Source organism: Rousettus aegyptiacus, unplaced genomic scaffold (assembly GCF_014176215.1).
Source record: "Rousettus aegyptiacus isolate mRouAeg1 unplaced genomic scaffold, mRouAeg1.p scaffold_m13_p_10, whole genome shotgun sequence".
Taxonomy (NCBI): domain Eukaryota; kingdom Metazoa; phylum Chordata; class Mammalia; order Chiroptera; family Pteropodidae; genus Rousettus; species Rousettus aegyptiacus.
The window spans coordinates 24,343,032-24,365,936 of NW_023416285.1; the positions used below are offsets into that span (position 1 = coordinate 24,343,032).

General features: G+C 34.3%; 1 protein-coding gene across 1 annotated transcript in view; it reads right to left on the reverse strand.

Annotated features, from left to right (window-relative positions):
- Positions 1-1,568: 1,568 nt before the first annotated feature.
- Positions 1,569-22,905, reverse strand: part of LOC107508816 (glutamyl aminopeptidase) — a 73,040-nt gene continuing 51,703 nt past the window's right edge. Inside the window, exons 12-20 of the mRNA XM_016140824.2 lie at positions 20,691-20,827; positions 20,500-20,555; positions 14,698-14,848; positions 13,434-13,507; positions 13,220-13,324; positions 12,961-13,131; positions 10,949-11,089; positions 3,684-3,762; positions 1,569-2,372 (exon numbers count right to left, since the gene is read on the reverse strand). Coding sequence (XP_015996310.2) covers positions 2,220-2,372; positions 3,684-3,762; positions 10,949-11,089; positions 12,961-13,131; positions 13,220-13,324; positions 13,434-13,507; positions 14,698-14,848; positions 20,500-20,555; positions 20,691-20,827 — 1,067 coding nt within the window. The 3' untranslated portion in view covers positions 1,569-2,219. The remainder of the gene's footprint in view (positions 2,373-3,683; positions 3,763-10,948; positions 11,090-12,960; positions 13,132-13,219; positions 13,325-13,433; positions 13,508-14,697; positions 14,849-20,499; positions 20,556-20,690; positions 20,828-22,905) is intronic.

Sequence of the window (22,905 nt, forward strand, 5' to 3'; positions counted from 1 at the left end):
CTACTTCCCAAATTTCTCCGCCTGTCACTTTTACATTCATGGTTTAATTATTTAAACTTCTAGTTTCTGTGGGTCCATAGCAAAGATCTGAAATCTAGGCACAGGGTGAGTAGAGGGAAGGCAGTGATAGTGGCCCTATTCTCGCTACATGACCTTGCTGATCTTTCCTTCCAGTTATGTTTTTGAAGTTGATGGTTTTACTGTGGTTTAATTTTTGAAAACAACACACTAATTTTTCTTGCCTCTGTGAAAACTGTGACAAAATTAAGTCAGTATAGTAGTAAAATGTCTTAGCGCAGGTGTTCCTATTGACCATCAGCCTTTTAAAAACCAGATACTGTTTGAGAAGGGCTAATGGGCTCGTGGAGTTATTACGTCAAAGTGTGCACAGCTCTTCTTCACATGGGGTAAAGAGAACTAACCCATTCATTCTAATTTTAGTGCTTAAAACAAAATGAAATAGAATGACCCATAGACAAATTGGAATCTGTTTTACTGTCTCCCTCAAACTTGTATTTTTCTTTAAAAAACTCATTTATTACGTGAAGCAGAAGGATATCATCCCACTTCTTTATTTGTACACTTGAAACAATACATAGACTTCAAGTGTTGGTTTTGATTGTGGTTAATTTGAAGTTACAGTGTAAATCCCCATGAGCATAGTGGAGTTTTCCTCATGATTTGTAGTGTTAACGTGTTTTTTTTCTTCTGAAGCAATTTAAAATAGTATTTTTAAAGTTTCGGTCTGGAAATTTCTTTTTATCTTTTTATTTTTTTCTTGTCTACATTTGTATTTGTCACTTTAGCTGTGTGAACTGAGGAATGATAAAGGACAGCAATAAGAATGTTTACAAAGTTTGAGAGGATTTGATTAAGGCGCATTACTATGCAAATAAAGTCAAAGCTAAGATTTTGATTGTTTTCATATGCTTCAATTATTATCAAGTAAATCTTAAGTTATCTTATACTTCTGAAGGTTCCAAATAAACTTAGGTTTTCTACATACAGCAGATTGGAACATAGTAATTTATTGTCTTTTCTGCTTATTGAACTTAAATTGTGGATCTAATAGGCATCAAGCGCCATATTAACTATAACTAATGTTTTCAATCAAGTCACGAATATAAATTTGATCCACGCTATTCTGTATGGATTAGGATAGAGGTTTATACATAAAAGTTACTGTAAGAAGATGTAGCCTCAGGATATGCAGAGTCATGCTGGAGACGTCCATGTGTTTTCTCATTTTCACACTTAGATTGCTAGGTTAGTTCGAAGCTAAATTCTAATTCCATTTAGTTTTATAGAATAATCAGCCTTCGCTTTTTTCTGACCAGTTTCCAATTATTTAGTCTTTTCCCTCTAAAATCCATGGAGCAGAGTTAAGCACTATTTTTCCTCTGATTTCATAGCATATTCGAAGGAGCTTTGTGGGGAATGGAACAGGCTGCCACAGTACCAAGCATGAAACAAGGCAGGTTTCTTGAATCTTATCTTTGTCGTGCTAAATTATTTGAGAAACACTGCAGTCGTCATATTCAAGAGTAAAGTGACACTGAAAAACAATATATATTTCTCAAGGTAACCATTCAGATTTATTTTAAAAAGAACAGGAGAGTTTTCTTGTTGATTTTATAAGAGTAAAGGCAATAGTCAGCCATTTCTTTGGCTAATGCATGCGATCCTTGAGTAAAAGTTAAGCCTTGTTACTTTGGAAAGATTTAAAGGAATAAGACATATGTGAATAAAATGATATTAGATCTGTGTAATTCTAAATAATAAAATAAAGATTAAGATGGTAATATTGGTCGCTCAAGTACTGCTATTTAAACCTTGAAATCAATCAAGAGAAAAGATTAGTGGTGTTTCTTTGGTACTAAAAATGTAAAGTTAAGACCAAATTGTTCTATTTTCATAGATTAAAGGTACAAAGAACGATATTTAAAAACATTAAAATGGCTATTAAATTCTCTTGCTTGTAAAAAAATCTCCTATGAAGTACACTTAGAAGAAATCCCTGAGTACATTAACCACTCTATTAGTATCTTCCTTCATAAACAAAGATGAACAATTTTAAAGCTTTGCAAGACATAAAACATAATGCTTAGCAAAAGCAGTATCTGTGTATAAGATTCCCTCCACAGTGCTTATAAATTAGGTTATCAAATGCTTAATAGGAAAAACTACAGATTTACAAAATTAAAATATATTTGAACACATTAACCATTCCTAGTTAAATCAAAAAACCATTCTCTTATACTCTCTCTATTTTGTTTTAGCCACTCGATGTTGTTTTTCACTGTTTCCAGCACTTGCTGCCTAGGTTTTTCTCCTGCTCCAGCTTCTGGATATTTTTTGAAAAAGCTCTCCATCTGTAAAAGAGAGGGAAATAATTAAGAACGTCATTTTTAAGTCCAATTATTCTTCAAGAATTTCATTTACAGAAGTGGATTTGTTTCTTTCTTACCTAGAAATCCAGTATCACTACATGACATTGAGATACATCTCGGTGCATCACTTAGATTGAGCCTATCTCTCAGATTGGTCATAGCAACCCATGGCTTTTGGGTGCCTGGCAATGTGTCAAGCCAAAAGAGGCCCTGACATATTAAGGAAGGAGAGCAGCATGCTAGCAGCTGGCATGCCCATTCTAGTTACTGCCGGATTCTCTGTTTTCTGTACATTCCCCAGGGTGGTCCCTGGCAAATCTGGTCTGTGGAATGATGGCTGTGTTTAGCTTTTCACTTCCGGGGTCTAGAACATTTTAATATACTTGCAGTTCACTTATTAAGAACACATAAAAAAAAATCTGTTAAATTTGATTTTATCTTCCTACTTCCCTCCAAAACTCTCCCCTAAACTCAAGCATAGTATGACTTATTATTTACAAAAATAGGAACTATTTTGTTTCTTAACACACAGAAGAATGTTAACATTCCAATATCTAATACACAGATATCGAGCATTCATATAATGTGTCCATTATTAATATACGTTTTCTCCCCTCTAGGAATTCAGATATTTGAAACCTAAAAGATTTGGGTTTAGTTTTGAAATTCCAAAACTACAAATTCTGAAAAGAATTACATCTTGACCAACTTATTTCGGGGTATTATTTACCAGGAAAGGGGAGATATACTTTTCATGCATTGCTAACCCGAATGATCTCATGCAGACTTCTAAGCTCTCAAGACCTTGCTTTTCTCTTATCTTAAACTTTGTTTCTTGCTTACTTGAATTTTTTTCAGTTTAGAAAAAATAGGTGTGTATTTTATTTTTTAATTGTTAATTTTTTTTTTTGCTTTATTGAGATACAGTTGTCGAAAACTGTACACAGTTAAGGTGTACATCATGATGTTTTGATGTACAGGCGGCCCTTCATATCTGAGGGTTCTGTGTCTGAGGATTCGACCAAGCACAGGTCAGAAATAGTTTTTAAAAATGTTATGTTGTTGCTGACATGTCCTATGTAGTTAAGCCTACAATGATTCTATCTATACTGAACATGTACAGATTTTTTTTTCATCTTTTTTTATTACAGGGATACATTTAATTAGATATAATAATTATTTCTTTCTTTTTGTGTTCTGCGATCTGAATAGAGAAAATACCATTTCCGTTTTTTTGGAAAAGTTTAGTTTTGTTCCTTCTAAGACACATTTAGAGAGGTGTTATCTTCATACCTCCCAGAGCTGTAGTTCAGTGTTGAATGGCTCTGCTATTGTGACAATCCGGCCAAGGTATCTGTCATTGATTGTGTATCTAAAGAGAAATTTAGAGGAGTAAAAAGGAATATAAGTACACAGCACTTTAAATCTTTTCTCGATGCAAACATTTCCTTTTTATTTTGTGGGGGTTTTTTAAAAGTAATTTTCAAAGTAAGCATAACATTTAATCTAAAATAATTCTATTCAGGAGAAATTCTTAGCAAACTCTGCACTTCTTTTTGTAGATAGATTCACACCACTTTCCTGAACGTGGTAGACAGCTTGTTTTATTCCTGAAATCAACTCTCCTTTCATCTGCACACACGAAAACCCAGCTACGGCCTACATTTCTCGGCCTCCTTCATAGCTAGGTGGAGACAGGTGACCCAGTTCTTATCATTGGAACAGGAGCAGAAGTGGTATGTTCAACTTCTGCCTCTTCACTTAAGAAAATTGCTTGCCTTAGATTTCTTTTTTTTTATTCCCTACTCTTTCTCCAAGCTTTAATCACAGATAGGATGAGGCTCTAGGTTTAAAGCTGCAAAACCATCTAACAACTAGGAATACTCCCTTAAAGAGACTAACCTGAGTGAGAAATAATTACTTATATCTTTCTGGCTGCTGCATGTCTATGTTTCTGTTATAGCAGAAAAGCTCTATCACCTTTATGCTAATGCTGTACGCATCTTCCTGCAGACACAGAAATTTGAATATAAGCTATTTATCTTGCTTTCAAAAAGCTTTGTTAGCTACTTGTATTTTTGGGTTATGATCTGTATCAGCCTAGCTAAGTAAAGACACCTGAAGCTAAGTGCAAAGATAGAATATCATCTACATCCTTGTCCCTTTTGTATTTTCTCTCTTAAAGGGCAAGAATCAGAAGTTTCCTTATAGGCCATAACACCAATGATTGGTGATAGGTAAACATCTCATCACTACTAATCACAGTGCAAGAAAAACGACCGTGAAGATATATATAAAATGTAAGCTGTTGGAAGTTTGGGGAAGGATGAAAGAAAATATATCGATAGATAAAGGAGTCAACAAGCAGTAGGAGAAATTTTACATTTAAAATTATCACATAGCAAAGGCAGAAACCATAAAAATAAAAACTGATAAAGTTTATTGCACAAGCATTTTGAAAAGTTTCATACTAAAAACAGCCATAAAATTAAGTTGAAATTTTTTACTTTGTTTTAAAAAGAACAAATATTTTCATTATATAAAAAATCTTTCCAATTAGTGAGAGGGAGAAATATGCAAACATGAAATTTGCAAAATAATGAATTGGTAGTTTGCAGAAGAAATAGAAAGAGAATATACCAATGGGAAGAAGATAAAAAGTTCTAATAATTAACCATAATCTTCAGTGCGCTAGGTCCAATGCTTACTCTTATCACCGACACCACTGAATTTAAATCCACCGTGTCTCTCATCTTTTATGTCTTAGAAGTCTCAAGCAATCACTTTCCCTTACTTCATCTCATATCAGCCAATGTCCAAAAATCTAAGATTCTGAGGCATCTATTCTCAACACTGTCCCTACGATATGTGTACCTCCTTGCCTCTCTGACTTAGCTCCCTAGATCTTCCCACTTTCTTGAACCGTTCAATCTAGTGCTCTGGAACCATCCTTTTACAGGGAACACCACTTCTCACTTGGGGAATATTTATTTTCCCACCTTGTTCATAGCACCAGGTCAGAAATGGAATAAGTGTGCCAAGTCCCACCAATGCTGCTTCCAGACCATTATTCCTCCACTCTCTATAAAGACCTATATTCCTTCGTGTTATTTGTCCTTACCTCGTTTATGATGCACTCTGGCACCTGACTCCTAGTTTTTCTCTCTACTCCAAGTCATTCCATTCTGTGAGGTGATTTTGAGGTGCACATGGGTAATTAATATAACATCTTGGCTCTTTAGTTTTTTTGACCTCCTTATTTCCAGTCATATTTTCCTCACTCTACCTCTGCCACCAATTCCCATGGTTATACCTCACGATTATCCATAAGTACTCTTCCTATAAAATGATTTGCTTATGCACCCTCCATGATGTAATTTACCTTTTAGTTTCCACTCTGTGGTCACTAGGTAGCCAAGTTCTCCCAAGGGAGATCATCCAACTTTCCCCATAATGTCTCACTTTAAATTCATGGATATTATTCTTAAATAAGCTCTCTAACTTGGCAATCATTGTACATTTTCCTGAGAAACTCATTTGCTTCCTCTTTGAATTGTTTTTTTTTTTTTCCAAATGTTTTCATTCTCTTTCAACCTCCAAACACTCCCCCTCTTTCCTTCCTCCCTACTTCCTTGCTTTCACTTCACCGAGAAAATACATAGTAACTCCTATATCTTTTAGCTTACAAACATACAAATGTACCTATTTTCCTTCTATCACCTGTACTGTGATTCCTATTTCTCTCCATTTTCTTCAAAGCTTAATTTAAAGAAATATTTTTTCTCTTACATATTAAATTTTCATTCTTCACTGGATATTTCTTATTAGCCTTTAAATATGTTAAACATTAAAATTTTATTCCATATCAAAAAAAAAAACATTTCCCTCAATCTGTTATATCTCTTAATTTCTTTTCTCTCACCTCCTCATTCATAGTCAAACTTTTCAAGATATTTCTCTGTAGTTCTTGCTTCCATCTCCTCACCACTGGCTCATTTATTGATTTGTTTTAATTTGGTTTCTGCCTCCCATCACTCCACTGAAAAACTCTTTCTAGAATTACAATAGCTTTTATGCCAATAAATCAAATGGGCATTTTTAGTCTTCAGTGTACTCAAACCTTAAGTAGTGTTTGACAAGGGATTTATAACCTTTAGACAATCTTTGTTTTAACATCTCAAGAGACTCAAAGGCATCATATATAGCAAAAGAAACTTAACATTCTCCTTCTCAAAATTATGGCATTATTCTTGACAGCTCACTTTTATCTCCCATTTCTAATCTACCATCTATTTCTAAATGTTGTTCTTATGTCCTTATCTCCATCATTACATCCATAGTCTAATCTACCACTACCTTTTGCAAGACTACTGCGATAGCTCTCTAATCGCTTTCCCCAAATTCGCTTTGGCCACCATCTGTGCTGTATCTCAGCACCAGAGATTTCTTTTCAAAGTAAAATCGAGCATTTCATTTTCTTACTTAAAACTCTTTAGTGGCTTATTGCTCTTAGAACAAAAGCCCAAATCTTAATGTGACTCTGCAAAGCTTGGCTCTTACCTTTCCTCTTTTCTGATAGTAAGCATTCAGCCAGGAATGCTTCACTTCCTGTTTACCTAATTAACTCCTACCTTTCTTTCAGAATTCAGCTTAACCATCATTTTCTTAGGGAAGCCCTTAACCCTCCAACTTCTCTTGACTTGGATAGTTTTTCACCTACACACTTTCAATGTGCTCCAAATTCTTCTATTTGAAATTATTACAGTGTTAAGTATACACATATTCATGTGATTCTTTACTTAATAACGGTTTCCTTTGCTAGACTCTAAGCTCCATGAGCACAAGGAACCAGATTTGTTTCCCTTTACTATCGTATCTTCAAAGCCAAGCACAATGCCTAGCATACAGTAGATGCTCCATGAGATTTACTAGATGAAAAAATTATAATTTAAAACGAGATACCAGTTTTGACATACTCAATTAGCAAGAATATTTTTAAATAACAGCATTTGCAAAGGTTGGAAACATAGGCAAAGTTATTAGTAAAATTTTTTCTGGGCGACAATTCTGCAACATTCATCAGAAACCCTAAAAATGAAATCATCCTTTAACAGAACAGTATTACTTCCAGTATTATTTGTATTTTAAGGAAATTCTCAAGGAATTTCAAAGAATAAAGTGATTCAGTTTCAAAGATATCTATCAATACATCATTTATATAGTGGCACATTTGGAACAATTCTATTGTCTAACAGATGGAGACTGGCTAAATAAATTAAGATGTATCTACACATTGGAACGTAGGTGAGCTTTAAAAATAACATTGAAGAAGCACACTTGAAGACATGAAAAGATGTCCACAATATAGGATGATCTGAGAAAGAAAGATTATAAAACCAAATGTATAATATGATTCTATTTCTGTAAATAAATTGCCATAAAAAATGACTTAAGAAAAAACAAGAGTGTGACAACAGGGGTTATTTCTAGAAAATAGGATTATGGGAGATTTTTGTATCCTTATTTTTGCTTATCCGCATTTTGTGCAAAACAATAATACTTTTATAATAAGAAAATGGGGATTTAAAAAAGGAAATCGCAGTAAGTTGCTGTAATTATATTCTACAGATTCAAAGAAAATCAGCTAATTACAGGTAAGAAAACAATTTTTCTCAATGCCCTTCTATAATTTCTATAATTTTCCTCTTCTATTTTGTTATTAAGGACTAAAAATTAAAGGATATATTTGGGAACTAGCAATGAATAAATTGAATAAAGACTGCAACTACCTGTATAAACACTAGAAGTGTAAGAACAAAATATGTTCATACCTAAGAAACCAGTAGTAGCACATAAAGTTTAGAGCTGAAGGGGAAATATGCTATATATTTATCACATTCATAACTTTTAAAACAAAAATAAGATTTAATTATATCTTAAACATTTTAAAAAGCGATTATGTGAAAATAATCCTGGACTTAATAGTTACATAAGTATGGTTATGTTTCCCAAAATAAATAATTTCGATGAACACAAAGTATTTATTAAATTATTTTGTTTATGAAGTATTGTTTAAATAGTTCCAGTCATGTCCCATTGACTTAATTTTTTCAGCCATAGTCATAAATTAAAACCAAACTTTATCACATCACACTACTAATTTATGAGGTTCATCCAACTTCACAGTTTTATCTATTAGTTTACTGAAATTAAATAGAAGCAAAGAAATATTTCTGAAATATCTTTGGAACTTTGTGGTTAACTCTCAACTGGAAAAGACATTAGTGGTGTTGCCATCAGTTGTCATAAAAATCACATGATAAAAGTTTTATTAAAAAAAGCAGCTTATTCATTTTAGGATGACAATAAATTATTCAGAAATAGAGGTAGTAAAACCACTCATTCTGAAGTCTAGAAAATTTTCAAGAGTTTGGAAATATTTGGATAAAGCTTGGCTCATTTCTATTTAATGTGTCTTATCCAATTTTAATGTGAAAATTCTCTTTATTTAAACTAACCATAATTGATATTGGACATTGTTTGTTTTCTTGTGTGTATGTTGAATATATCATTATTACATAATTTTATGTTTGAAGTTATTTAAAATAATACCTCATGAGAATTAGATCATTAGACTATGAAGAAATATTAAAAGCCTTGGGTGAGGGTTTTGGAACTAGCACTGGAATTAGTTTATCAATTTATTTTTCTTGAAAAAATTTAGTATTATGTCTAATAGATTTATTTTAAGGCCAGATGTTTATGACTTATGACAAGGTAAGACCTGTTTTTTTCCTGCTTCTTAAATTTTAAAGAGGAATAAAAATGAACTAGTTTTTAAAAATGAAAAATGCATCAGTTGTAATAAATTACATTAGAGCTATTCAAATAAGTCTTGAGAAATAGGCTATTTCAGGGGTTTCCAACCCCTGGGCCATGGACCGGTACCAGTCAGTGGCCTTTTCGGAACAGGGTCACACAGCAGGAGGTGAGCGGCAGGCAAGTGAATGAAGCTTCACCTGTATTTGCAGCAGCTCCCCAGCATTAGCAACACTGACTCAGATTATCAGGCATTAGATTCTCATAGGAGCACCAGTCCCTGCTGCCAAAAAAGTTGGGGACCACTGCTGCTCTATTTAATAAACAATAAAGGAATGACCATTTTATTATGCAAAATTAACATTTTTTACTTATCTTTTCACACAATGCAAAAATAACCATTGCTCTTCATCTATATAGGTTTCCTGCAGCGTGTACCAAAAAAAATCATTTTATATTCTTTTCAAATTAAAACAAACCACACAGTATTTGTCATTAAGTATGTATCTTTTAAAATGGAAGGTATTATCTTGCAGAATATGAACTGTTAACCCCACATTTCAACATATTCTGAATAGGTAGATTTATTCATTCTAAAGCAAGCATTTTATTGAAACCATTATAAACAGATGAACAAAGCATCATACCCACACTTGGACACACACACACACGTGCCAATTAATCTTCATGGAGGTGGATGAGCAGTTACACTCAATTGTTGCAAGAGTAGAAAAGGTAAAAATTTATCAAAAATAAGCAAAAGCAATGGAAAATATTTTGGCTGAGAGCTAGAGACATAGTCTAGATCTCAGAAGAATGAGAAATGTGAATCAACATATTGGCACTCTGGTGAATTGTAGAGTAGAAAAGAGAATAGAAATAAAAGTTATCATCATAATTAGTATTTCTGATAAGATAATTAACTAGGTAGTGCTGACAGGAAGACAGAAGAAATTAGGAAGGGATAACAGAGGTTATCCCTGGGTTGGAGATTACAGATGGTAAGTGTCTTTTGCTCAGTATTTTCACATTTGTTTGGCATTTATAACCTATATTATATTTTATACCCTGTCCAAGAAACATCTTTTTAATGAAAATAAGTATTAAATTTAGAGGATTGGGACCAAGAATAGCAATATTTTTTCTGTATGAGACCGAAGAAATAAGAAATTTGGGAAAGCATCCCTTTAATTAATTTACTATTTCCCATTTTAAAATTGTTATTGCCTGGGAAACACAGTTCTTTTTTAAGAGCTTTGCAAAATACCTAAAGTTTAATGATCTGGTCAAGAGAGATAAAATTTATTATCCATATAAGTTCAATAAGCTATAGGGCTAAAATTTGAACCCAAGTCCAGGAATTCTCATTTAGTTTTCATTAAATATTAATTGGGAACTAAAAATGTGCCTGGAATTATGCTAGGTGCTTGCATAACAGGCAGAATTATATTAACTTATTTTAATCAAACTAAAAATAATGTGATTTAGGCATTTCTTCAGATCTCAGAATTCTATAGATCAGGTAGAAATGATACTTTCCAAAATAAGAAATTATGCTGAAAATTAATTAGTATACTGCTTCCCTGGAAGGAAAATACCATGATCCTTTAACTTGTATAAAATGTCATTTCCTATATTGTACTGATGTCAGAAGAAGTACAGTAAAGAGAAAAAGAAAGAACTTGTAGATAGTATCCAACAAAGAGAACAGCAAACCATTCATTATCTGATCATCCCACCTGTTGACTAAATATTCCCAGTTGAGCTGTATCCAATTCCAGGCCATGGTCTTGCCATAGCTGTTATATGAGATATATCGGATGACTGTAAACACATCTTGAGTTTTAATAAGGTTTGAGTCTTTGAGCAAATCCAAATACCTAAGACAAGCCAAAAATTCAAAATGAATTTTAATGTTCACCCTTAGTTAAATTCTAATAGAACATAGCTTTCATTCTTATAATTCGATTCTTGATGCACCAATCAACAAAGTTAGTTAAATATGACAAATGGTAAAACACAATTTAATTTTTTTCAAAAATATTTAACCTTTTTTTTAAACCTATGATTTTGAGGATTACCGAAATATAAACTACAGAAACATTAAATATTGAATTATTTTGAAAGTACTAAAAACAATAAACATCACATTTTTAATATGAATTAAATAAGAAATTGTATCTATTAGATAGAAACACTTTACCAATTTAGCTATGATCCCACTGAACTATAAAAAGGGAGCCAAAAGTTAAGGAAAAGTATTTATACTCATTTTATTATGGAATAACAGTTAAGTCTTATTTGTTCTTCACAAGATTGTAATAAACAACCTTCCAATGTAACCTCTATGGTTAGATTAGTTGTGTATAATTGTAGTATAATGCAAATAAATCCAACTCAATAGATTAAGTAGCCAAATCAATAAATTTTTATTAAATTTATGCCCTGGCTGTATCTAGAGGGAATATTTCAACATGCTCTAGACCATTCAACTTCCAGAAATGCACTAGAGTGGTGGGCCACTGAATTTGTGTGCAATTTATCTTTTACCTCTGGTCCATGTCGTAGGAAGGCATCTAAGCATTTTTTAATTTTCTTATCAGATATAATTAGCACAATGCCATCCAGGTAATGGATTAATGTGATGTTTTGTGGACTGTCAAGATGATCAAGTTCTTGGTAGTCTATCTTAGGGAAGTGAGCAGAACTGACAGATAGCCTTGAGGTAAGATGGTGAAGGTGTATTGTTGGTCCTGCCAGGTGAAAACAAACTATTTCTGGTAGTCCTTACAAATTGCTTACTGCATTGTAATTTATAATTTACATTCTGCCTCTCCCATGCACCTATGAGTTTCTCAAGGATAGATATCATGTCTTATTCATTTTTAGTCCCCAAATCTAGATACTTACACATAGAAAAGATATTATAAGTATTGATTAAATGAATGAAGTAAATAACTCAAAGACCATAACTAAGAAAAAAAACTAATTAAGTCAGAAGTTAGGTGATTTGGGTCATATGTGAGAGTGGGAGCAGATTCATAGATGAGCTTCAAGCAGGCTATACCTTTTGAATGGACTGTAAATGCACTTTATGTGTGTATATGAGTGTGCGCATATTGTGGCAGACACTCCTCTACTGACAGAGACCAGTTTTGTTCAGGTGTTGGATCAAGGTATCTTTGATCCTAGAGAAGGTAGACTCTTATCTCAGCTTCAGAGTATCATGATTGACCCAAATCAGTAAAAGGAATTTAAGTTCCTCCAAGTCCACAAATGATCAAGTGGTAGACTCATGTGATCAAGTGTGACCAGTTCTGGATTATGAGGGAAAGTGGAGGGAACTGACCTCTTAACATAACATACAGCACCCTGTGAGGAGGGACTCTTTGCTCCTGTCTTCCTTCCACTGAACACATATGTATGAAGAAAAAAATGTTTGGAGCTCAGGAAGTCATGAGACATCTAATATGTAGAGATGACAAAACAGAAAGAGCAGGAGCCCAGGCCTTAGATAAAAATGTTGAACCACTGCACACAACTGAAAAGTGTCTACCTCCAGCATTTTTTCATATGAGATTACATGTCTTTATTATTTAGGCCACTATTACATAGATACTTTGTTTCTGGCATGAAAAATAATTTTTAATAGATTTTCTGGAAATATATCATACTTTAATTAGCATCTACAAGAGACTGAAACCATCAAATACCATTTATAGACACGAAAAAAAAAAGAGTTCCAACTTACCTTGACAAAAGAGTAATGTTCTTCACTGATGCTAATCCATACAGCAGTTTTTCTTTTTCTTGAGCTAATGAAGTTTTCTGGTATTGATCAAGAGTGTAGTTCCAAGAAGTCTCATTGCCAGAGGTCTGCATTCCATACCTGTATACCAGGAGCCTGAGATTTACAGGAATCCTAGAAGAATAAACAGTGCTTCAGATATGTTAAGTTTTCATTTCGCAGTTTAAAATCTTCTAGAAAAGAAAACATGGTGGACAGTTACCTTACAGTCCCACTTAGCCACTGCTGAAATAACTCAGAAGCGTTGCCCAAGGCTTCTTTGTCTCCCATTTTGCATGCAAGCCCTAGCACTGAGGTACGGAGTAACCTTAGGAAACAAACACACACAAAGCTGGGTCTTGAACACTTTTCAACACATTTTAGAACACACAAACAGATATTAAATTAATATTAGTTTTAAAAATGTAAAAAATAACTTTGTGAGGTGGTCTCCAGTATCATCCCACGTCAGATCATCTGCAGTGGGTTTCACTTGATCTCTGAAGTATTCCTGAAATAAAAAAATCATGTTCGATGAGTAATAATCCATTATTTATCAGTAGTCTCTCATTTATTATAATCTACAGCCCCTTCTGTTGCAATCATTTTTTTCTACTAGTTCAGAGAACTTTGAGCCTGTCCTCAGGAAAGGGATATATTCAGTTCTCAGCACATTGCAATTTAGTTTCAATCCTGAAGCTAAAACCATTCTGATCAGTCTCCAATGTTTTATAAAACGTTGGGTAAGCCTCTTATAACTTCCACTTCTTACTTAGCATTTTTGAGAAATAGAATAACACCTGACATACTTATGGCACTAATGAGATTGTTCAGGTATTTATGAAATATTAATAATGATAACTAATATTTGTATATTGCCTTTGGATTTACAAAGGACATTTATATTACATGCTCCTCACTATCCCATTACCATAGGCAACCAAGTGCTCACATTCCTATCACATAAAGAAAATTAAGACTCACAAATATTAAATCATTTGTCCAAGTTCTTTCATTTACTAAGTGGAAGAGCTAGACATTTGAACCTAGAATTTGTTTAAAATTACAAATGTCTTCCCAAAGTGCTACAGAAAGTAAAGTATTTAAAATGACTACCTTGTACTAAAATCTCAGTGTGGAAATAACAGCAGTAACAATAATGTTATTGTTGAAATAACATGAAATATAATATGTTTTGGTAAGAATAAATTCATTTTGACTTGGATAAGTCCATTATAAAAAGGATCTACTTAGAATCTAGGGTTTAAAATGTAGTTTTATAAAGAAATATGTATTTTTTATTATTTTATATTAGTTTCAGTTAATTTATGAAGTGATCCCCCCGATTACTGTAGCACTACACACAGCCATTACAATAATATCTACTATATTCACTATTCTGTACTCTACAGTCCTGTGACTGTTTTGTAACTACTAATTTGTACTTCGCCATCCCTTTACCTTTTTCACCCAGCCCTGCAACCCCAAAATGTTGTCCATTTTAAAGAAAACATTAATCTTTGTATGCTTTTTAACACTAAAATATACCTTCAGGCGGTATACTGAACCAGAAATACTGGCACGTTCCAAGTCATTGCACTTTCCTGCAATTGTGTCTCCCAGCAGCAACTTCTCTCAGAAACCTTTCTAGTCTGCTAATGACTAAACATTTACTTTCCTAAGATATATTATTAACATCACCTCAATCATAGGGTATAGCTCTGTATCATCTTCAAACATGCTAATGATATAGGTTATAGCTGAAATGACTCTCTGCCATGGTAAAAAGTCCTTTTCCATTTTAAGATATTTGGTCAAGTTCAGAGCCACTTTATAATCTAGCAGTTGAGCTCTAAGAAAGAAAAAAAAACACGGTTAATTAAAAAACATAGATTAGTTTTCATTTAACAGAAAGAACTAATATGGGGATTATAGAATTCAATGTTAATGAGAACTTTATATTATGTGATTAAGAAAATGCACGGATTGCTGAAGTCCAATCAAAGGGGTTTGTTCACAATGCTTTCAAATATTCAATAGTAAAGAGAAAGAACATAAAGATGTGCATTTGAAAAATCACTGTGGCAAAATTGTTTAGCTATTTGGTTAATATCGATAAATAGAAATGTTTAAATTTTAGATTCATAAGCTAATTATGACAGACAAATATACCATTACAAAAGCATCTTATTTGCACTTGGTATAAAGAAAACATATGAATAACAGTACTCGCAAATCATAAATGCTTAAAATATTCCAACTGAACTTCTTTCCCATTTAAGTATTTCCTTTTTTATACATTTCCCAATAATATGACTAAATAAAAAGGGGGTTTGTTCCTCCAGAAATTCTAAAGTTACTATTGAGATTTCAGTGTTAAAATAATCCAATTTCTTCCTTCCTAGAAGAGAATCTAGAGCTTTTTGAAATTATGTTCTCAGAAATCTGTGATACTTCAAATTTTAGCCCAGGTTTTAGAAGGAATTTTAGATAGGAATCCTTTTTTCCCCAATTACATTTTGAAAGTTTAAAGACTATATTTTAAATTATCGAATTAGTAACACTGCTGCACTGAGTGCTATTATGTTTGACGTAATTTTGTGAGTGAAGAATAATGTAATTATATATTGACTTCTCCCCTAAGAGTTTTGTTAGAGGATGAACTAGTATTGGAGAAATAAATAAGAATAAAAATTTTTGACATTATATGATTTTTACTAATGAGATATGATACAGAGTTTTCTTTTCAGTTCAGAGAACCAATTTTTCCTTTTTCTTAGTTCCTGATCAATTTAGAAGGGTTTATATGTTGGAGCATTCAGCCTTCCTTAATAAAAGTATAAATAATATTGAGAAATGAAGTGTTTTATTGAGTATGTTTAAGTAAAAAAATATTAGAATATTGTGTTGACATTTGAAACTTTATTTATTCAAAAATCTTTCATTTATATAGTGAGAACCTAAGTTGAAAGACTTACACCATAGAATTTTTCTATAATTCATACTGTAGAGAGGACGAGGGCTAAAACTTAAAGAAAGTTCCTACCAAATTCAACGAAGAGGAAAAAAGAGGTCCTATGAGGGAATTCTTACTCTCCTATCTTGGGCTGAGGCATGCAGAAAGTTTGGGAAACCTAGTAACAAAAGATTCTTTTTTGCTTCCTTGTGTTTGACCCAGAAAAACAGCTCAGTCCTTGTTGGAGAAGCCCCAGTTAAGTACAGTGTCTTACTAACATGGCTCCTGAATGGGGCAGTGGAACAGTTAAAAGAGACGCCTACATGGATGGAACTGACCCCACACGCTCATGTCCTGCAAAGCCTTCAGGTGGTGTGGAGAGTTTTGGAAAGTCCTCATATATCTGGTCTCTCAAAGTTAATTTGTCAATTAAGTTCAGATTTCTGGCCTAAAAAGTGTCTTTGCAATCAACTAGATCCCTTTTGATTTTCTCCCATTTCCCGACTTCTTCCTTCTTTTAAAAGGTTGTCCATGAAGAGGTGGGAAAGTTGCTTATCCAGTTCTGTGTTATCCTCTGGTCACCTCTGCAAACACCTATAACGTGGTAAAACTGGTATACCTATGAGCTGCAATCTTGGCATGGCTGATGTTCACCTGGTAGTCTTCTTTTGCTAACCTGGTCCTCACCTTGGATATATCGTTGGAGCCACCGATCCCTGAAACCTGGCTGGAATCCTGTTCGTATTTTTAGCTTAGGTGGTCTTTTAAGCTATCCTCTGTGCCATTCTTCCTTCACCCGGGGACGCCTGCTCCCACCCATGGACTTGTTAGCCAGCACTCTCTGCTTCACCTTATGTTATTCTTCACCCCAATCCTGGCTTTAACACAACGTGGGCTGCAGAGCACAGCATTAGTCAGCTACTGAAAAGGACAAAACCTACTGTTATCAGTGTACAACAAGTAATTCTTTCTGTCTCCGTTTTGGCAAGGCAGAAAAGCTCCTACACTCCACAGTAAGATGCAGGCCCACCAAATCAAGGCTAACGTGGTCAAGGACAGGTTTTGTGACCCTTAGCTGATAACCCACCATCATCCTAATAAAGATACTAGAACAGCTAAGTGGGAGAGATGGACATTTTAGAAGAGGGCTTTTGGAAGTGCCATCGGTGTACACTGTGAGGGCTTTTCCCCTCACATCAAACCTAGGCAAGAGGCTTTTACTGGGACAACTTGAAGAATTTTACCTGAGTATCCTGGAGCTTGAAGGCATAGTTGTCTGGTGTCTGATGCCTTGAGAAATTTAAAGGATGAGAGGCCATGGCTGGCTAGAGTTCTGACCTCAGAGTGAAGAGATGAGACTGCCTGGGGTGGCCTGCCTTTCTAGACATTGTTGGGGGAGAGGATACATGAATGCTTGCTATGCACCAGAAGTGGGTCAGAAGTGTTTGCTTGCCCCTCAAGGGAAAATAAACGTGAAAACACCACACGAGGAAAAGAGTCAGTGTTAAACATCTACAAGGTTCAGAGAGGACCCAAAGTGGACAACACATCAGGGTCTTGGCTGCCCTCACTTGCTCTCCTTGCTTTAAAGCTGGAGGAACCAGAGGCAGCGTAGTGAGTGAAAAGTAGAAGTTCTTAGCAGGGAATGGAGAAGAAATCAAGCACATTCCCACTGCAGGTGGCCGGCCTGTAGCTGGCCCGAGTCGGGGGCTGGGAGAAACTTTAAATAGAGTTGAAAACTGTGATGGTTTCCCTGAGCTGGGCATATCATTGAACAGAGCCTGTTTGGGAGACTGGGTGTACTTTTACTCCTTATGTTAACAAAATGTGTCCAGCTGGACATTCCATCCAGGGCAGTAAGAGTACCAGCTCCTCAGATTTGGGGACAGGGGAATTAAAAATACATTTATTTTTAGATGGGCCTGTTTAGTGCTTCTTATGAAACACAATGGTTACCTTTCTATTTGAACGCCTGAGTAGAACTGTGTAAATCCTGCTCTGACCACAGGCACTTATTTAGCTACACATATCTTCTTTTTTTCCCCTAAAGTTTCAGAGTGGTCTAGGCTCGTCTCTAACCAACACTGGTGGAGTTTGTTCCTCTCTGAGTCCCATTTTTCTCATGTTGTTGCAGAAGGAAATATCTCAGGTTATATCTCAGGTATTTTCCAGATTGGTTGTTGTGTGATTCTGCTTATTTTTTGGTTTTTCAATTTGTTTCTCTTTCTTTCTGCAGCTCTTCAAAATGTTATGGGGCTATGGCCAAGGAGCTGAGCAAATGCGAGAGTCTTTCACTTGCGAGAGTTATTTGCTTTATACACAGTTCCTCAGAGAGAAATGTTCAAGAGGCTTTTTTTCACTTCTCGAAGCAAAAAGAACTGTGCATTGTGTTGTGATGGGAATTAAGCTATAAAGAGATTACAGTTCTGTGTCGTTTTTAACAGCCAAGATACTAAGCTTTGGAAAAGGTCGTTATGCACTCGCAGGAGAGTTTTTCCCGAGGAAAATTCTAAGTGGTTTTAGTATGTTTTAAAATATTGATCATCTTCTTTCACCACTTAATTTCCCAAGTCTATACAGAATAAGTGCTCAGTCAATATTTATTAAATGAGTGACTAACATACTGTTACATAAGGAAAATACAGTAGTTGCCCCTTATCCACAAGGGATATGTTCCAAGACCCTCAGCGGATGCCTGAAACTGCGGATAGTACCTAACCTGAAATATACTATGTTTTTTCCTACACATACATATTTGTGATAAAATTTAATTTCTAAATTAGACACAATAAGATATTAACAATAATAACTAATAATAAAATAGAACAATTGTAATACACTGTAATAAAAGTTATGTGAATGTGGCATTTTTAAGTGAAATAAGGGGTACTTGAATACAAGCAGTGTGATACTGCGACAGTTGATCTGTTAACCGAGATGGCTACTCAGGGACTCATGAGTAGGTAGCGCACATAGTGTGGAGATGCTGGATAATTCACTTCCTGAGCAGGATGAAGTGGGACCGTGCAAGATTTCATCCTGCCACTCAGAACAGCAGTTTCAAACTTATGAATAATTGTTTGTTTCTGGAATTTTCCACCTAATATTTTCAGACTGCAGATGATTTCAGGTAACTGAAACTGAGGAAAGCAAAACCACAAATAAGGGGAAACATTACAATTAATCTGTTATAGATCCGGGAAATTAAACTTGGAGATTCCCTAAAGCAAACCATATTGTTTATTACCTACAAAGGGAAGCTAGATTACAAATTCAGAAGAGGTTTTTGTGATGTAATACAATTTACTGAGCACATATTATAGGCCAGACAATGTTTTGGGTGCTTTATGTGCATTAGCTCATTTATTCCTCGAGAGTCTTATAAGGTCATCTCCATCTTACTAATAAGGAAATTGACCCAGAGAGAGGTTAAAAATCTTACTAAAGGTTATACAGAGTCAAAATTTAATCTGGGTTGAGAACTTGTTTTTTAACCCTATAAATTCTCTCCTTAAAAAGTGTCAAGAAGGTTTTTTGACTTTTAGTAGCCTACCTAGGAAGTCTGTGTAAAACAGTTCTCCCATTAGTGCTATTATGCTATCCTTCTAGCCATATATGCAGCTCATATTTAATGATCATCTTCTACTATGGGCCAGGCACAGTCAAGAGCTGGGGAAGAAATGAATAGGACCATGATCTGGGTGCCTATGTTCATGAAACTTACAGTTTGGTGGGTGAGCTGAAGAGTTAGTAAACAATGACAATATAATATTGTGGGGATGTACAGGGTCCCATAAAAGGGATACCGACCCAGATGAGGAACCATTGGAAGTACATTGTCTCATTCTTGGTACATTGTTTATATCTATGATAAGGCCACTACACAGCCAGCAAAACAAGTTTGCTGTGTCCCTAGCTCCTACAAAAGTGCCAGAAATTTAATACCTGTTGAATTACTGGTGTTAGACTACCTGAAAAAAAATACCTATGGTTACTACTCTTCCATTTCCTCCAATGTTTGGGTTAACTGCAGGCCATGAAAAAAAAAATAGCCAAGTTTCTTAAGTAATATCTTATTTCTGATCAATTCTAGAGCACCATGTTTCATTCTTCTTACCTCAATGATCTAAAGATCTCTAGCCATAAAAGTCTTATAATGGGCTTCAGCTCCCAGAACTGAGTTCATGAAACACATTGTTTGTCTTTTTATTAAATTAAAATTATGAAGGTGAATTTTTAAACATTTGTAAATGTCACTAATTAGTTCAAGGACTCTGATATAGACAAACCGTAATCACTGACAAACCGTAATCACTGTCAATAGGGTAGGTGAGTTTTTGTGAGTACATTAAGAGCTAATGTCAGTACTTTGGCTATATGGTTCTTATGAACTTTTATAAAAAAGTTAAAGAAAACAATGTTATAAACAGGGACTTTGAATATTTTAAACTAAAATGAATTAATTCTTAAATTTTGTCATAATTCATTAAAAAATTTATGACTAAATACACAGTAGTTTAAATGCTCTATCTCATTCCAAAACCCACCTTGCCAAGGCAAAGGCATCATCAATAAGACTTGCCCGATCAGCAGAAGAAAATGCCTGGGAAGAGGAAGAAAAAGAGGTAGGAAACGTGATTATTAATGCAAAACGTGATTATTAAAGGAAAAATTAATGTCATTAAGATGCTGTTCTTAGAACAAAAATAAAATAATTCACAGTTATTGCTACTCTTACCCTCTGATCAGAGGAAAGTATGAAAGCTATCTGGTCCCAAGTTGTTTCTTCATAATTTACACGATAAAACCCGATGTGATCTGGGTTTATTTTGAGAAAAACATTTCCATCAGGATTAGAAGAGCTCAAAGTGATTCCTGTGATAGTAAATAAACTCCGATGAGAAACATATTTGCATATACTGTAAACACAGAGAAATTAGACCGAGGGGGTAAAAAGAAAAGAAATATTAGCTCAAAGAGTCAAGTTTGATTTGGATCCAAATCCCCAAAGCCTAATTTTTATTTAGTTGCCCAACTTAAGAATATCACTATAGTATATAAGCCAAAAAAGAAATGTCATGTAAATAAGAATCCTGTAATTTGTGACTTATATTTCTTACTGGCCAAAGCTTGCCAAATGGTTAAATAATTTTGTGCTTATCAATCCTTCAGTAAAAGAAAACAATGCCTAAAAATAGTGCAGTCCATGCCTTCTAGGGGAAGTTCATGCATTCCTGATCATGATGGATTCATTACATAAAAAATATTTGCTGAGGCAGCCTGAGAGGGGAGATGAAAGTGTAAACATTTAAAAGAATACTTTGTTTATTAAATCAACATTCAAATCGATGGAAATGGCTATTGCTAAGTAGAATAATGATTTGAGAATCAGTAACACTTTAAAAATGTCAAGAAGGCTTGCAATAGAGCTGAAATCCAAACATGACATTCTTTATTTTATAATCTCTTTCATACTTGCTCTTCCAATTTTATTTATCATCGTAAAGTCTCCTACTTCCTTATTTCGATTGATTGCATCAATGCTTTTCCATCACTGCATTTACCAAGTGAAATTTCTTTCTAAAGTAGCATCCACTATTTATATAAGGCTCTAGTAAATACATTTTATAAGTTCAACATTGAAGGAACAGAGATAGGTTTTAGGGGAAAAAAAAACAAAACTTAAAATAATACCTGTGCTCTGACATGACCAGATTCATTAGGATGACTCTTATACATTTTAATTTATATATTATTTTGTTTGCATGGACAATTTAAATAAAAGTGTGGAAATATTTATTATATTTGAGAAATTGCAAATAGTTTAATATAGTGACAGTGTATGATATGATATTGGAAAACGAGAGATGAGGTTGGAAATAAGGGCTGGGGCTTCAGTGCGAAGAGCCACATGTCATGTTAAAGAATCCATCTGCTGAGGATGGTAAGATGGAGAAGATTTTTAAGCAGGGAAAAAACATGTTCAAATCTGTTTTCTAGAAAGATAATTTTGATAGTGATGTGGGAGACATATTGGAAGGAGATTCTAGAGTTCACTGCAATAACCTAGGTCAAGAGAAACTGAGGGCTTACATTCAGATGGAGATGATGAAAATACAAAGGAGATGATGTATTCGAGAGACACATCACAGGTAAAATCAACACAATTCTTTTTCTGACTTGATGTGGACAGTTAGAGAAGGGGGAAATGGCTTGCATGACTGGATGAATAATAGTCATCTTTAAGAAGAGAGGGAAATCAGTCAGTACGGGAGAAAAGATGATTTAAATTTTGGAAGTGTTTGCAAGGTTTGTAAGATATCCAGGACACAGTAGTTTTTTATAATATATTTGTACGTTCTTCAACAAGACCATATGTTTTTTAGGACCATTCAGAGGAGGTACTTGACAAATTATAAACCTTTACCTCACTCACGTAGTATTTATCTTTCTTCGTCATTCTCCCATAGACAAGTTGTTAAAAGGAAGCTAATCTTTTGGCAAGTGTACACTTTGAATGCTTGTATCAGGAGGAGAGCCTCTGGCTACGCACAGAGCCATGTGTTATAGGAAAAGAGCACGAACGTTCAAATCTGACAGATCTAGGATAAAAATCCTCACTCTGTGACTTACTAGCTGTTTGAGCTCAGCCAAATCTCTTGACCTCTCTGTGTCCCAGTTCAGTATAAGGGAAATAGGGATAAAAACCCCTCACAGGGCTATTGTGAAGGGGTTTTTAGGTAATTAAATAAGATAATATAGATAAAGTGTTGGTCATATAGTTATGTGTCCAACAGATGGAAGCTATCTCCATTATTATGAAAGGGAATAGGCCGCCAGTTCTATAAATAGTGAAGCAAATATAAATAACATTGAGAAGTTCCTGGCAATCCATCTAAATACTGAAGTATTTTAGTGTGCTTTATATATACCTAGTTAAGCCTGTCTAGAGT